The sequence below is a fragment of the Lepidochelys kempii genome, chromosome 2 (assembly GCF_965140265.1).
Source record: "Lepidochelys kempii isolate rLepKem1 chromosome 2, rLepKem1.hap2, whole genome shotgun sequence".
NCBI lineage: Eukaryota > Metazoa > Chordata > Testudines > Cheloniidae > Lepidochelys > Lepidochelys kempii.
The window spans coordinates 21,812,327-21,826,928 of NC_133257.1; the positions used below are offsets into that span (position 1 = coordinate 21,812,327).

The 14,602-nt window shown below is 44.5% G+C and overlaps 1 protein-coding gene across 16 annotated transcripts in view; it reads left to right on the top strand.

Annotated features, from left to right (window-relative positions):
• The window catches only part of MTSS1 (MTSS I-BAR domain containing 1), a 175,476-nt gene that overhangs the window by 133,399 nt on the left and 27,475 nt on the right, over positions 1 to 14,602 (top strand). For 8 of the 16 annotated variants that reach the window (XM_073330172.1, XM_073330171.1, XM_073330170.1 and 5 more), the window contains one exon: positions 1,082 to 1,093. The exons of the other annotated variants lie outside the window; for them this stretch is intronic. In XM_073330172.1, coding sequence (XP_073186273.1) covers positions 1,082 to 1,093 — 12 coding nt within the window. The remainder of the gene's footprint in view (positions 1 to 1,081; positions 1,094 to 14,602) is intronic. 16 annotated transcript variants of the gene reach the window in all.

Here is a 14,602-nt window from a genome sequence, read left to right on the forward strand (position 1 = left end):
TAAATACTTAGATTAGCATTTTGATTAAAATCTCTTAGCTCAATTTTGCAGTCCTTAGTACGAAAAGCTCTCATGAACTCTCACTGGAGTTGGATTGCAGGTAAAGGACCTCTGATCAGGTCCAATTTTAGAATGTGTCTACACTAGGATTTTCCCTTTTAAAGTAAGCACATGTGCTATCACAGTGCATGCAGCTCCAGCAGTGGGAATGTAGACAGAGCTGACTGCAGTACAACCAGGCTTGGAACAGTGATTGGAGCTAAACTGGAGGTAACAACTTCTAGAAACTTTCGGAGAAAATTATAATGTAGACAAGACACCTAGGAGCATCTTATTTCTCACACCTCTATCATGTAAGCTCTGCTGGCGACAAGATGAAAATAAAGGTGTTAGGGAAATCATTGACCAGAAATCTTGTTTTGATACTCGTTCCTCTTATCGTATTTAAAATCACAACTTGCAGAGGGATTGTTTCCCCTTCGTAGTAGCCGCCTTCTGGCATTGTTTTTTACTGCATCAACCTTTAGCTTATAAAACAGCAGCAGAAAGTATGCTGGAGCATGCTGCAGCAATCGGTGCAATATGTCAGCATTGCAAGGACTTGAACTACTGTTCTATGTATCTCTGCAGCTTTAAATAGAGGTACAGGGAAAGTTAGACAAAAGGACATTTACTTCATTCTTGTTCATTAACTTAATGAGTCTGAGTATTAACTATATATAGTGTGTGCTTTCTTTAAGGATCAGCTACTGTGGTGTTGCTGTAAGTTAAACAATGTTGATTTTAAAAATTACTAAATGGGTTTAAAGTTACTGCCTTTAAAATATAACTGCTTGGCATGTAATGGGAGGTTTGTTTATTAATGAACTGTTGTAAATCAATGCTAGCAGTTTTTCCTTGATACCAGCACACGAAGAAGTCAAAGTAGTATAATCTGAAGTGACTCCCTCTCTCTTGTCCTGGAGCTGATATTGATGTATAAACACTAGGAATGCTGGAATACCAGTTTGACTTTTTTTATTTTCCTTTTTGTATCAATTTTATATCCTGCAATTTCTCATCATGCGCACCTTCCCGCCAGCTGAGGCTCTGGGTAAGTCTGTGCTGTGCTGTATCCCTGGTGGCTGGTTGGTTGTAGTCCTTTCTGTGGCCTCTTCATGGTTGTCTAGTCTCCACTAGCTGCCTAGACTTTAATTTCTAATTAAAATAATAAAATTAAAATACCACCTATTCTCAATGATCTTGAAACTCAACAATCATTCTTTTAATTTTCCTTTTCTTTGCATCTAGTTGGAACACTGTAAAAGGAAAAAAAATCTGTTTGTAGTAGCTAAATTGTAGGTTTATTTTAGAAAGGGATTAATATGCACTGGTTAAATCATGCCATGCTTGTGAGACAAGTTACATTACATTAAACACACAATCTATCATCAGGGTGATGCCCAAATAACTTTTTTTCTTATTGCCAGTGTGATTTTTAAAGTCTAGAGCTTAAAATCCTTCGTGGTGTTTTTTTTGTAAACCTGTTATCTGAATCCCTTTTAAACACATTGCATGCACCTTTATCATTGATTGATTAGTAACAAATTATATTGATCTTTCAAAGGGATGGAAATTGGATTCTTCTTTTCTGCTGCTTAACTGTCTTAAATCTATTGAATCAGAGGGTTATCTTCAACCATGCTATTGGAAATTGAAAACGGTTGTTTTGCTTAGTCTTTTAGTATTTTTTCTCCTTTTTGAATTGTACTTTGCATTTTTCCTGGGCTTATCTAAATCCATAAGTTTGCATTACTTAGAGCTGGCCTTATAAGGACAACTAACAATTTTTGCAGCATTAGGGACTGATCCAACGTCGTCTTCTAGTCACTAAAAAGACTCTCATGGATTTCAGTGGGAGTTGGATTTGGAATTAGTTTCTGAAGTTTGCAGCAGCAATTAGCTGTGTATAACAAGGGGAAGGCAAGTGGAAGACAGTGGAAGAGGGGTATTCATGTCTTCCTGTATTTGGACAATTGTTTACTGAGGGTCAAGTCCAGAGAGGAAATCCTCTGTCCTGTCCACATCACACATACATCATACTACGCCTCCTAGGTCTCATCCTGAACAGTGGAAGTCGACATTGGTTCCAACTCAAAGAATTGACCTCATTGTGGCCCCAATAGATGTTGAGTTAGAGAGCTTTTCTGCCAGCCAAGCGATTATTGGTGATTCACCACCTATGTCTAACGCTGCAGTCTCAACCCTCAACCACAGCCTGAGTACCTCTGAGGTTGCTAGGCCATATGCCTGCATGCTTTCTTAACAGGTTGGGGAGCACAGGGGCCTGCTGAAAGTTCAAGGTCTGTAGTCAGAACAGGAAGCTTCTCTGCATATCTATGTCCTGGAGCTTCATGCCATTTACAATGACTGTCAGGGCCTTCGAGATCACATGAGAGACTCAGAAGTGCACATTCTTACCAACAATGCCACCTCGGTGTATTACATGAACAGACAGGAGGAAGCAAACTCCAGCATGGTGTGTCAGGAGACGATCAGGCTCTGACAGTTTTGCCCTGGGAAAAACATTATCCCCGTGGCTGATCACTTACTGGGATCCAAAATCACTCCAGCAGGAATTTCTCCTTTAATCATGAGTAGTCTCTGAACCCCAGTGCCCTGCAGTCTATTTTTGCAGTTCGGAGCATCCCAACAATCTGCCTGTTCACTGGCTGTTTTGCTCTTAAGGGGGTCTCAGTCTGGGCTCCTTGACCAGTGCTTTTCACCTGAGTTGCAAATCAGCACTCCTGTATGCCTTTCCTCCAATTCTGTCATCCGATCATTCTCAAGCTGAAATTGGACTGTGTTAAGCTCATTCTCATTGCTCCGGTGTAGCCAAGACAGTGTTGTTTCTCCAGCCTCCTTGCGTTATCAGGTCGGCCTTCCATATCTCTTCTTCATTCTGACCTCCTTATTCAGCACCATGATCAGTTTTGCATCCCACGCTCAGCTTTCTGCATCTCTCAGAATGGATGTTGCATGGTTAGATGAAGAGGAGGAGGAACAATGAGGAACAAACAAAAGGAACAAGGTCCAGCACGTCTTGCTGAATAGTAGGAAGCCCTCCACTGAGAGACCTCTTTGGTCAAGTGGAAGTGGTTCTCGATATGGTCTCTAGCCCAGGGAGTTCATCCGAAGTTGGCTTGTATCTAGGATATCTTGGGGTACCGGTTACACCTTCAGTCTTCTGGTCTTGTGCCCTCTCAATGAGCTAAGCACCTGGCAGTGATTTTGGCGTGTCATCTGCCCATCAATGGAAGATTGGGGTTTTCAAACGCCATGTTGGCGGGGTTCTTGAAAGGAGCCGCTCGTCTCCACCTGCCGCTTAAAAGAGCAGATTCCTTTTTGAGACTTAATACTATCTCAGCAGCTCTTGTGAGGCCTCCATTCGAGCCTCTGGCCACGCCTTCTTTTCTCCCTTTTGTGTCAAAACCTGCCGTCTTTATGGCAGTAACCTCTGCAAGGAGGTTGGGTGAGTTGTAGGCTTTGATGGCGGAAACCCCGTATGCCCAGGTTTCTGAAGACAAAATAACCCTGCAGCCGCGCCCTAAGGTTTTATCCGAAGTGGTTCCCTAGTTTCACTTGAATCAAGCGATATATTTACCTGTATTCTTTCCTAAGCCGCATTCAACCCCAGAGGAATAATATCTTCACACATGGGATGTCAAGAAATTTTTAGCTTTTTATCTACATAGGACCAAACCTTTGCATTCCACATCTCATTTGTCAGTTTCATATGCTGACTGAATGAAGGGTCAAGCGATCCCGTCACAGATGATCTCCAGGTGGATAACTTCCTGTATCGTGACAGCCTATGAAGTAGCCCCGATTACGCCACCTCAAAGGGTGCGAGCTCATTTCACAAGCACCCAGGCAACACTGAATGCATTTCTAAGTGACTTTATTGGACATTGGCAGGGCTGCCATTTGGTCCTCTGTGCATAGTTTTATACGCCACTGTGCCATACTGCTGCATCCAAATCAGATGTAAATTTTGAGAAGGCAATCCTGCAGTCCTCTGGCCACCCTTATATGGCCAGAGGAGGGGGTAGGGCTGCAGGACATGAGCACCACTCCTATGGATACTGCTAGGCAAAGTTCTCCAGCTCCAGTACCCTGGGCACGCACCCACAAGTAGAAAACACATCTGCATCACCTCTCAAAAAACAACGGTTATAGATAGGTAACCGTTTTTTCTTGATGTTTGCAGGAATGGAGTTGGGGACTGGATCAATTACTGGGCTTCTAAGGATTCTGTTCTATAAGGTACCTCAGGCATTCCTTAGAGATTTTGGAGAAGGTTATTTGCAAGTTAATATAACACATTTGAGTTTTTCCTCTTACTTTTGAAGATAGTCGGATTAATTCAACAGAAACCATTTTTTAACAGGCTATTCTGACAAATTGCAGATACTGTTGTATAGTTTCTTCCCACCGGTCTGAAAACAGTTGCGTGGTTCTTTTGTTCTTGGACTACACCATAGTTGTTTGTTTATTCACTGTGCAGTACTTACAGTAGTGAATTATACTGGAAGGTCAAGGTGCACACGGTTGCCATAGGAGAAGAATAGGGGGTGCATGACTACAGCAGCTGTTTTTTGGTGGTGTTGTTTATGTGCTCAGCTTGTTAATGTGTAGTGTAAATTGTCATTTTGCGTAGAGTCCAAATTAAAAATTCCTTGTAGACACCTGGAAGGAGTGGGGAAGCAATCTGTGAGCCAAAAAGCGTGCAATGAAAAGTAGCCTTAATTGAACCAACGTATATGGTGTTATCTGTCTTGTCTATGCTCGCAATACCATTAGTGTCCAAACCTAAATTGTGGGTGCGTTTTATACTCCTGGGGGAGTTCTGCGCCACTGCCTGTGCTCAGAAGGCATAGAATCACAGAATCACAGAATCATAGAATATCGGGGTTGGAAGGGACCCCTGAAGGTCATCTAGTCCAACCCCCTGCTCGAAGCAGGACCAATTCCCAGTTAAATCATCCCAGCCAGGGCTTTGTCAAGCCTGACCTTAAAAACCTCTAAGGAAGGAGATTCCACCACCTCCCTAGGTAACGCATTCCAGTGTTTCACCACCCTCTTAGTGAAAAAGTTTTTCCTAATATCCAACCTAAACCTCCCCCACTGCAACTTGAGACCATTACTCCTCGTTCTGTCATCTGCTACCATTGAGAACAGTCTAGAGCCATCCTCTTTGGAACCCCCTTTCAGGTAGTTGAAAGCAGCTATCAAATCTCCCCTCATTCTTCTCTTCTGCAGGCTAAACAATCCCAGCTCCCTCAGCCTCTCCTCATAAGTCATGTGTTCTAGACCCCTAATCATTTTTGTTGCCCTTCGCTGGACTCTCTCCAATTTATCCACATCCTTCTTGTAGTGCGGGGCCCAAAACTGGACACAGTACTCCAGATGAGGCCTCACCAATGTCAAATAGAGGGGAACGATCACGTCCCTCGATCTGCTCACTATGCCCCTACTTATACCCCCTTGACCCCCTTGTAGATTTCTTTGCCTCCTCACAGAAAATGACAGGGAAGCAAAGGGATGCCACGTGAGGGGAGGGACTGGGTATGCCCATAGGTGTGGTTTGGGGGGGCATTGCCAACCCCCAAGCTGAGGCGAGGTGAGGGGGCATGCAGGGTCATGTGCCACGGCTCCACTCATTTCTGCGAGCACAAAGCTGCCTGGCTGAAGGAGGCTGGTGCTCCGCTCTCTGGCTCTGAAGCTGGACACTGCCTCCTGGGTCCCAGTGCCTGGTTTGTGTACAACAGTGAGTTCCCACGGTGGGACAGGGTAAGGTGGGTGAGGGAAATGAGGAAAGGGGGATGGGGTGGTGGGAAGAGGCAGTGGGGAAGGAACAGGGGTGGGATAGGGCAAGGGGTTATGGGAGTTTAGGTGAGAGGGATGGGCCAGGGGACAGTAGGGAAAGGAAGAGGGATGGGATGGGGAAGAGAAGAGGATAGAGGATTTGGGGGCAGGTGGGAGAAAGCAGGTGCCTGGTATGCAGCATCCCCTCAGCAGTAGCAGCTGGGGCTCTTCTATTAAGCAGGCCCATCAAACCCCCATCCCGAAGAGCCCCACCCCCTTGCACCTGGACACCCCAACAAGCCCCCTGCACCCAGACCCCCATCCCACTGAGTCCCAACCAGCTGCACCCAGGCCGCCACCCCATCAAACCCCACTCCTGCAGCACCCAGACCCCCTCACCGAGTCTCCCTCAACCAGACCATCCCTCCTGAGCCCCAACCACCTTCACCTGGCCCCCAGTGCAGAGTCCCATTGTCCCTATGCCCAGAACCCCGCAACAAGCCCCTGTGCATCCAGATGCCCTCACTGAGCCACCCGCACCCAGGTTGCCCCAGACAGAGCCCTCTAACCCCACACCTGATCCCCCTCACTTAGCCTCTCTATGCTTGGATCCTGCTGATCCAGAGAAATGTTCTGGAGAAAGGGGTAAACAGTGAGGTGGCAAAGTTTTCAGATGATACTAAACTGCTCAAAAAGAAAAGGAGTATCTGTGGCACCTTAGAGACTAACAAATTTATTTGAGCATAAGCTTTCGTGGGCTACAGCTCACTTCATCGGATGCATCAGATGCTGTAGCTCACAAAAGCTTATGCTCAGATAAATTTGTTAGTCTCTAAGGTGCCACCAGTACTCCTTTTCTTTTTGCGGATACAGACTAACGTGGCTGCTACTCTGTAAACTGCTCAAGATAGTTAAGACCAAAGCAGACTGAAGAACTTCAAAAAGATCTCACAAAACTAACTGACTGGGCAACAAAATGGCAAATGAAATTTAATGTGGATAAATGAAAAGTAATGCACATTGGAAAAAATAACCCCAACTATACATACAATATGATGGGGGCTAATTTAGCTACAACTAATCAGGAGAAAGATCTTGGAGTCATCGTGGATATTTCTCTGAAGACGTCCATGCACTGTGCAGCGGGAGTCAAAAAAGCAAACCAGGATGTTAGGAATCATTTAAAAAAAGGATAGAGAATAAGACAGAGAAGATCTTATTGTCCTTATATAAATCCATGGTACGCCCACATCTTGAATACTGCGTACAGATGTGGTCCCCTCATCTCAAAAAAAAGATATACTGGCATTAGAAAAGGTTCCGAAAAGGGCAACTAAATTGATTAGGGGTTTGGAACGGGTACCATATGAGAAGAGATGAAAGAGTCTAGGACTTTTCAGCTTGGAAAAGAGGAGACTAAGGCGGGATATGATAGAGGTATATAAAATCATGAGTGGTGTGGAGAAAGTGAATAAGGAATATTCTCAGAATATAACAACTAGGGGCCACCAAATGAAATTAATGGGAAGCAGTCTTAAAACAAATAAAAGGAAGTTCTTCTTCACTCAGCATACAGTCAACCTGTGGAACTCATTGCCTGAGGAGGTTGTGAAGGCTAGGACTATAACAGGGTTTAAAAGAGAAGTGGATCTATTCATGGAGGTTAAATCCATTAATGGCTGTTAGCCAGGATGGGTAAGGAATGGTGTCCCTAGCCTCTGTTTGTCAGAGGGTGGAGATGGATGGCAGGAGAGAGGTCACTTGATCATTACCTGTTAGGTTCACTTCCTCTGGGGCACCTGGCATTGGCCACTGTCGGCAGACAGGATACTGGGCTGGATGGACCTTTGGTCTGACCCAGTATGGCCATTCTTATGTTCTTGTGCTGGACTGAGCCTGCCAAGCCTGCCATACCTGCCTCACCTGTTATAAAGGGGCAGGGCCCTAGGTTTTCCCGGGGAAGGCCCCACCCTTGCACTGTGTCAGGGTTGGGTGCAGCCTCACTGCTGAGTCTGTGCCCCGAGGGGGTTTGGCGCTGCAGAGTGATCTCCCATCTCCATGTACCCAGTGGCCTGTGTTCCCCCCTGCTATGCTGGAGCCTCCACATTTATTTATTGACGGATAAAATTTGCAGAATGTTGCAAAATTTTAAAATATTGTGCACAGGATTTTTAATTTTTTGGTGCAGAATTCCCTCAGGAGTAACTTTTTTAAAATAATCCATCAATTCTGCAGTTGAAGCTAGCTTTTATTTAAGTTGTAGCACAAACCTCAGTCATGAAAACAAGTTGGAAATTAGAATTATTAGTTTTTAGTATGCTCCTTTCATTAAACTTTTGTTTCAATAGATGAGTATTTAGGATTCAGGCTCACAAGCACATTCAGCTGCATCTCTCACAGACGTTTTAATGCATGTTGGCCCTTGAAAACTCTTGCATGCCATGCTACTGATCATGCATGACTGAAGCAGCTGCTATGAAGGTAGCATATGAAGACTGTCCTGTGGGTAGCCATGGATTCTTGTTAATATCAATGAGAAGCAACCCAGCAGCTGTGGTGAGCTCTCTGTACAGTTTATTAGACGTGTATCTGCCTGTGTCGACCTCTTAGTCCCACAACTGCCTGAAGCTGCTGCTTTTTCGACCCGCAGAGTGGAGTCGGGCCACAACCACTCACGCAGTAGCTCTGCTCCCCGTCAGCAAAAATCAAGATTGAGAGAAGAGTGAATGGACAATAAGAAGCCTTTTGCCTTCAGAAATCTCTCCTCAGGGTATTTGAGCAAGTGATTGGTCCCTTTCTGAGCGTGCACCTTAGTGTTCTGTAGAACGACCACACTGATGTTCTTCGCTCTCGTTGATTGGGGGAACTCCAAATCAGACCTTTCTGTCTGTCGCTAATTTCTATTCTGTCAAGTCATGCAATCCAATACCTAGCTGGGGCAGGACTGTCCCCCAGCGTATATTTTTCACTGCCGTGTATAATCCAGTATTAAATGACGAAGCGTCTCTGGAAATTTTTTTTTATAATTTAAGAATTTTATTCTATGAAAACATTCCTAGGTAGCTAGCCTAAGGCCTTGTCTATGATAAAGAGATTAATCGGTTGTTAATGTTCCCTGTTGATTGCGGTGTACCATGTGTCCATGAGGAAAAATACTTTCAGTGGTAATGGAGGCAATAATCCATTGAGGTTTCCCTGGTAACTTAGGGGGAAAAGCCTCAGTTGATTGAAGTTGTTCATTCAGTGCCAGTGTAGATGCATGTGCACAGTTGGCCACCTCTCCTCTCTGGCAGCAGCTGGAGCTGACAGCTCCTTCGCATGAGTAACGCAGTGGAGTCAGGTTGATGAAGGCAATAGCTGGGAAGTGCCTGGTGATCTGCAGTCTAATATTACAACCTCAGAGTTTTTCAAAATGTGTATCGCAGTGTATCAGGAGTGCAGCCTAGAGGTAGCCCTGTGTGCCATTTCGCCTGGGGCATGGAGACCTCTGTAGGGCTCAGACACAATTCCTGCACTGGTAAAGCCTGGGCGTGCTGCAGTTGGCAACTGCCACTGCTTTTTCTAGTAGTGGACTTATGGGTGCTCCACTTCAGGTGCGCATGTGCTCTCGAGCCCTTGAGCAGAGATTTTTCTGTTAGCAGTGTCCATTTGCCCCTCGTGTGCTTGAAACAACTTGGTTCCACTCTCTGAGCATACGTAGGGCTACGCTGGTGAACTGACCTCAGTTCCTTTTCTACCGCCTTGGCCTGAGACGGGGTTCTAGCATGTCTGCCTCAGGTATGCCTCACTGTTTTCTGTAGTTGTTGTTTAGTTAGTTTAGTGTTTCTAGTTAGTGTTGGCTATTGTTGGTATAGAATGAATTAGGTTATTGTGAGGGGGTTCAGTTTTTCCTCCCCTCCCCTATTTTTTCTGGGGGGCTTATTTGTCCTGCCTGGGTATGCCTCACTCACCAGGTTTCAAACACTGCCTCTCTTGTGGGGAGGCTATCCTGGTCAGTGACAGCCACTCTATGTGTATCTGTTGCATGGGAGAGTTCCATAGCTCCCAGAAGAGTAACTCTACCTGACTCTAAAATCTAGAGCTCGGAAGAATCGGGAGATGAAACTGAAACTGCTGATGGAAGCGCTCTCTTTGACTCACTTCCGAATCAGATCAGGAGACCCCCCACCACCACCTCCCCAAATACATCCGTCTCCAGACAGATCCAGTGCCCCTTCAACTTTAGCTAAGGTTTCGCCTAAGAAGAGGAAGATTTTGGAGGACTCAGGGTAGGCCTTGAAGAAGAGGAGCTCAGCCTCCTACCACAAGGAGCCAGCTCCCAACAAGTGCAATTCTCCTGGTAGGTCTGTGATGTTGTGAGCCTCGACCTTTTGACTCAGAAGAGTCTTTCGTCTCCATGGTACCTCCAGTACCAGCAGAGCAGGGAGATCCTAGAGCACTTTGGAGAAACATGACACTGGCAGGGCCCCAGTACTATGCCCCTCCAAATCAGCACTATCTATTTCACTTATTAATGGGGCCTTCCCACTCCGCGGTCTTGGTACCAACAAAATCAAAGCGCACAGCTTCGGTGCTGGCACCTAGATGCTCCAAACCAATGGTACCACCAAAGTCAACTGCTCTGTAAGTACAACCCACTTGTTACGACAGAAATTCCATTACTCCAGGAACTTGTCAGTGTTAGATGAGCCAGAATCCCCACTGCTCGTGGGTACTGAATGACTTGGTACCAAGACCCTCGTCTCTGGATTACCAGTGCTTCTCCATGCCATAGGATTCTTTACCCTTTTCTACTACCCCTCCACCATTAGAGGACATTGAGGAGGATTAGGGAGACATTTAATCAATCTCCCCCTTATCAGAGCAGGGTTCCTTCCTCATCATTATAGGAACCCATACTTTGACAGAGTCACGCCCATGTCAGTGTGGGATCAATCCTAGGTACCACCCCATCTCCTATATGGGGATCCTTGAGCAACGTATCGGCAGCGATTTGCCAGACCTCCAGCTTCACTGCACCAGGAAACTAGAGTCACGCAGTCTCCTCCACCAAACCCTGAAGATGCTCCCAACTCAGGGCAGATGGTCACCTCAGGAAACCAGTCTCCATATCAATTTGTTGGAACTCAGGGCAGTCAGGAATGCCTGTCTTCAGTTCCTACCCCTCTTCAGGGGCAAATCAACCACAATCCTGATAGTGTATCTTGTATGTTCTATATCATCCCTCTCCCTGTGTGCCAAAGCTATAAAGTTATGAAACTGATGTATAGCCCATCAGATTCAGATTTCAGCTCTTTATCCTCCTGGAGTCCAGAATGTCACAGCCAATATGCTCAGCAGGTGCTTCTCCCAGGATTATAAATGGGAGCTGGACTTTCAAATTCTTCATGAGATATTGCAGAGTTAGTGACTTCCACAAGTGGACCTATTCACCACACCCAGGAACAGGAAGTGCTCCTTATTCTGCTCAAGAGGAAGCCCTAGGTGCCTCTCTTTTGGAGACACCTTTCTCCTTCCTTGGACAATAGGTCTGTTTTATGCATTCCCTCCAACACCACTAATTGTAAGAGTGATTAACAAAATCGGGCAGGACAAGGCCAGGGTTATCCTCGTAGTACTGATCTGGCCAAGGCAAGCTTTATATCCTGACCTGCTTCACCTGTGTGTCCAACTGGCACTCAAGCTTCTGACCGTCCCTCATCTCTCCCAGCGTGAGTTGTGCTTCACCCCAATCTAGGGGTTCTCTGTCTCCAAGCATGACTTCTGCATGGTTCATGGGATTAGAATCCACCTGCTTGACAGGAGTACAAACGGGTATTACTAAACGCTAGAAAATTGAGTCAACTGAAATTACTTGCCAATGACTGAACCTCTTCCATTTCTGAAGGGGTCACCATTGCTGTCTTGTGTCTGAATCTTTTTCGCCCCAGACATCTTGGATTATCTGCTGGACTTGGGGAGAGCAGGGGGAGCTCTGTTAAGGTTTATCTTGCAACAATATCAGCTTTTCATTCCCCACTAGAAGGACTTTCTGTTTTTGCACACTCTGTCATCAAAATTTATTAAGGGTATGGGGAATCTTATTTTTATCCCCAGGTTAAGGATCCCACTCTGACTTGGGATCTCAGCCAAGTACTTAAATACCTTTTGGACCCTCCATTTGAACCTGTGACGACCTGCTCCTTGTTTCACTTACCTATGAAGATGGCCTGTGTAGTAGCTATCATGTCAGCCCACAGAGTTGGGAAATTGGAGCCTTGATGGCAGACAGCCTCCCACCCCCCATTTACAATATTTTTCAAGGACGAGGTCTCCCCATGACTGCACCAAAGTTCTTACCTGAGGTGCTGTCTATTCTTCTACCAGTATTTTTTCCTAAACCACATAAATCTGAGCAGGAGACTTCCCTTCACACATTATATATATGAAGAGCATTGGCCTTTAATCTGGATAGAACCAATCCATTTCAGAAATAACCTACACTCTGTGTTTCCATTGCAGAAAGATTAAAGGGGTCCATGATCTCATCACAGAGATTGTTGGGAGGGATCCCTGTGTGTATTACTGTTTGCTATGATGCAGCTGGTGCTTTGCTTCTGCAAAGGATCATAGCACACTCTACCTGGTCACAAGCAACTTCCACAGCATTGCTCAAAAACATACCAGTGTCTGAGATGCAGAGCTGTTACATGGGCTTCAGTACGTACATTTTCTAAGCACTAGGCCTTGGTCCGCACCATCAGATCTGGTGCAGCATGTGGTTCTGCTGTACTGTCTTTAGTCTTGGACTTGATGATTAGGCTCCCTCCTCCCTGTGAGGATACTGCTCGGTAGTCACCTGAAGTGGAGCACCCATAGGAAGGCTGCTTCAAGAAAAAGAAAAGTTACTCATCTTGTGCAATGCCTGTGGGTCTTCAAGATGTGTGTCCCCATGGATGCTCCGCTACCTGCCCTACTCCCCCCTCTGCCTCGAACTGTTCGTTTTGGACGTTCGGGTGGGGAAGGAACCGAGTGAAGGTGGTTCGCCCGCGTCGCCCTCTGTATTTTCGGAGCACAGCATGAAGTAAGGAGTGCATGCATGAGCCAAACAGAAACTGCTAATGGAAAAATCTCTGATTAAGGGCTCAAAAGGCACATGTGCACCATAGGGACATACATCTCGAAGAACCACAGTTACTGCACAAAGGGAGTAACCTTTTCTTCAGGGAGCAGGGAGGGTAGGCCACACATAGATCACAAGCCCTATCTGCTGGCTGGCTAGGCTCTGCGTTGTGGGTATTCAGTACAGTTTTCCTGTCCAAGGAACAGTCGTTAGGATGCATCCTGTCCACATAGGTTTGGCAGGTTACATAAAGGAGTAATACTAGAGCTTTATAAAGGCACAGGTGATGCCAGAGCTGTGTGAGGTTAAAGAAACTTTGTGTTGAAGGGAATTGGGCTAAAATACACTGGGCCTGATTTTGGTTACTCCTTACTTACACGAGTGGTAGTCCATTGAAGTCAGTGGAGTTACATTAGTATAAGCTAAGTCACTTATACACCAAGTAATTAGTGCAGGGTTTTTTTCTATATAACTTTTAAACAATGATGATTTGAATTTCACCATCAGTTGACTTTACTTCATCAGTAGATTCCTAGTGAAATAGATAGTGCATCTTTTATCATTTATACCAATAGACCTATGAATTTAACCTAGAATCTCTGTGTTCATCCAGGGCTTTCACCATGCACAATTATATTTGAGGAGCAGCTGAACATTTCTAGCAGCTCTCTGAAACAGAGTCATTCATTAGTTTCAGCAGTTCAGCTAATGACTAATATTTCGCATTTGGTAGACTTACATTTGTGAGCTACTGTCTAGATTTAAGTCACTTACAATCATTTTCAAAATCCTTCTCAAAATATAGTCACTTTCGTATTTTCTTGTGTGGTGTCAATAATATAATCCTCGGTCTGATAGAAAAGAAAAACTCCAGTGTAATGTAAATGGTATTCTAATCACTGCATCTAATTACAAAGAGGAGCGAATCACTTGAAATAAAAAGGATTTGAAAGTTATTAAAAAATGACACAAAGTTACCACCTTGCCTGTTTCAAGAGGCAGATGAGGACTCTGAAAATGTGAGTCCATTCAGGAACGATTTGAAATTGGGGTGGATAAAAATCAGGGTTTTTTTTAAAAATCAGATATTTTTATTTAAATTGGATTTCTTTGATTTTATTCGTTTAAATTATACTTTTTCTTTTTAAAAATCTATTTAAAATGAACTCTGAATTTAACAGTAAACGGCTTATAATCTCTTAAAACATTTAAATAGAAAAAAATATGCTGAATCCATGAGTCTCTTTCAGAAACTTGGAGTTAAAACTGATTTTCTATATAAAGAGAGAATCGGGAAAAACATCTAACTTTTGAGGTCAAGCTTTATAAATATGGCACAATAATAGTAAATAAGCAATATATCCTTCACCATTTTCTAACATACTAAAAATGTACAGATAATAGGAATCTGAAAATACTAAGCTCTGTAGTTGCTTAGATAAATGTATTTGTGTACCCTCCTAAGTAGCAAAAAATGTACCAAGCCTGATGTAAAGGCAGCATTAGTTGTAAATCAACATGGTTTAATGGTTATATCAACCAATGAGAATGCACCTTTCTTTAGAAAATAACTGAAGAACAATTGATTATTTAAATTGAGGCTTTCCACTTGGTGCTTTAAATTGCCTTGATTTAAATCAGTCCACCCTGTTT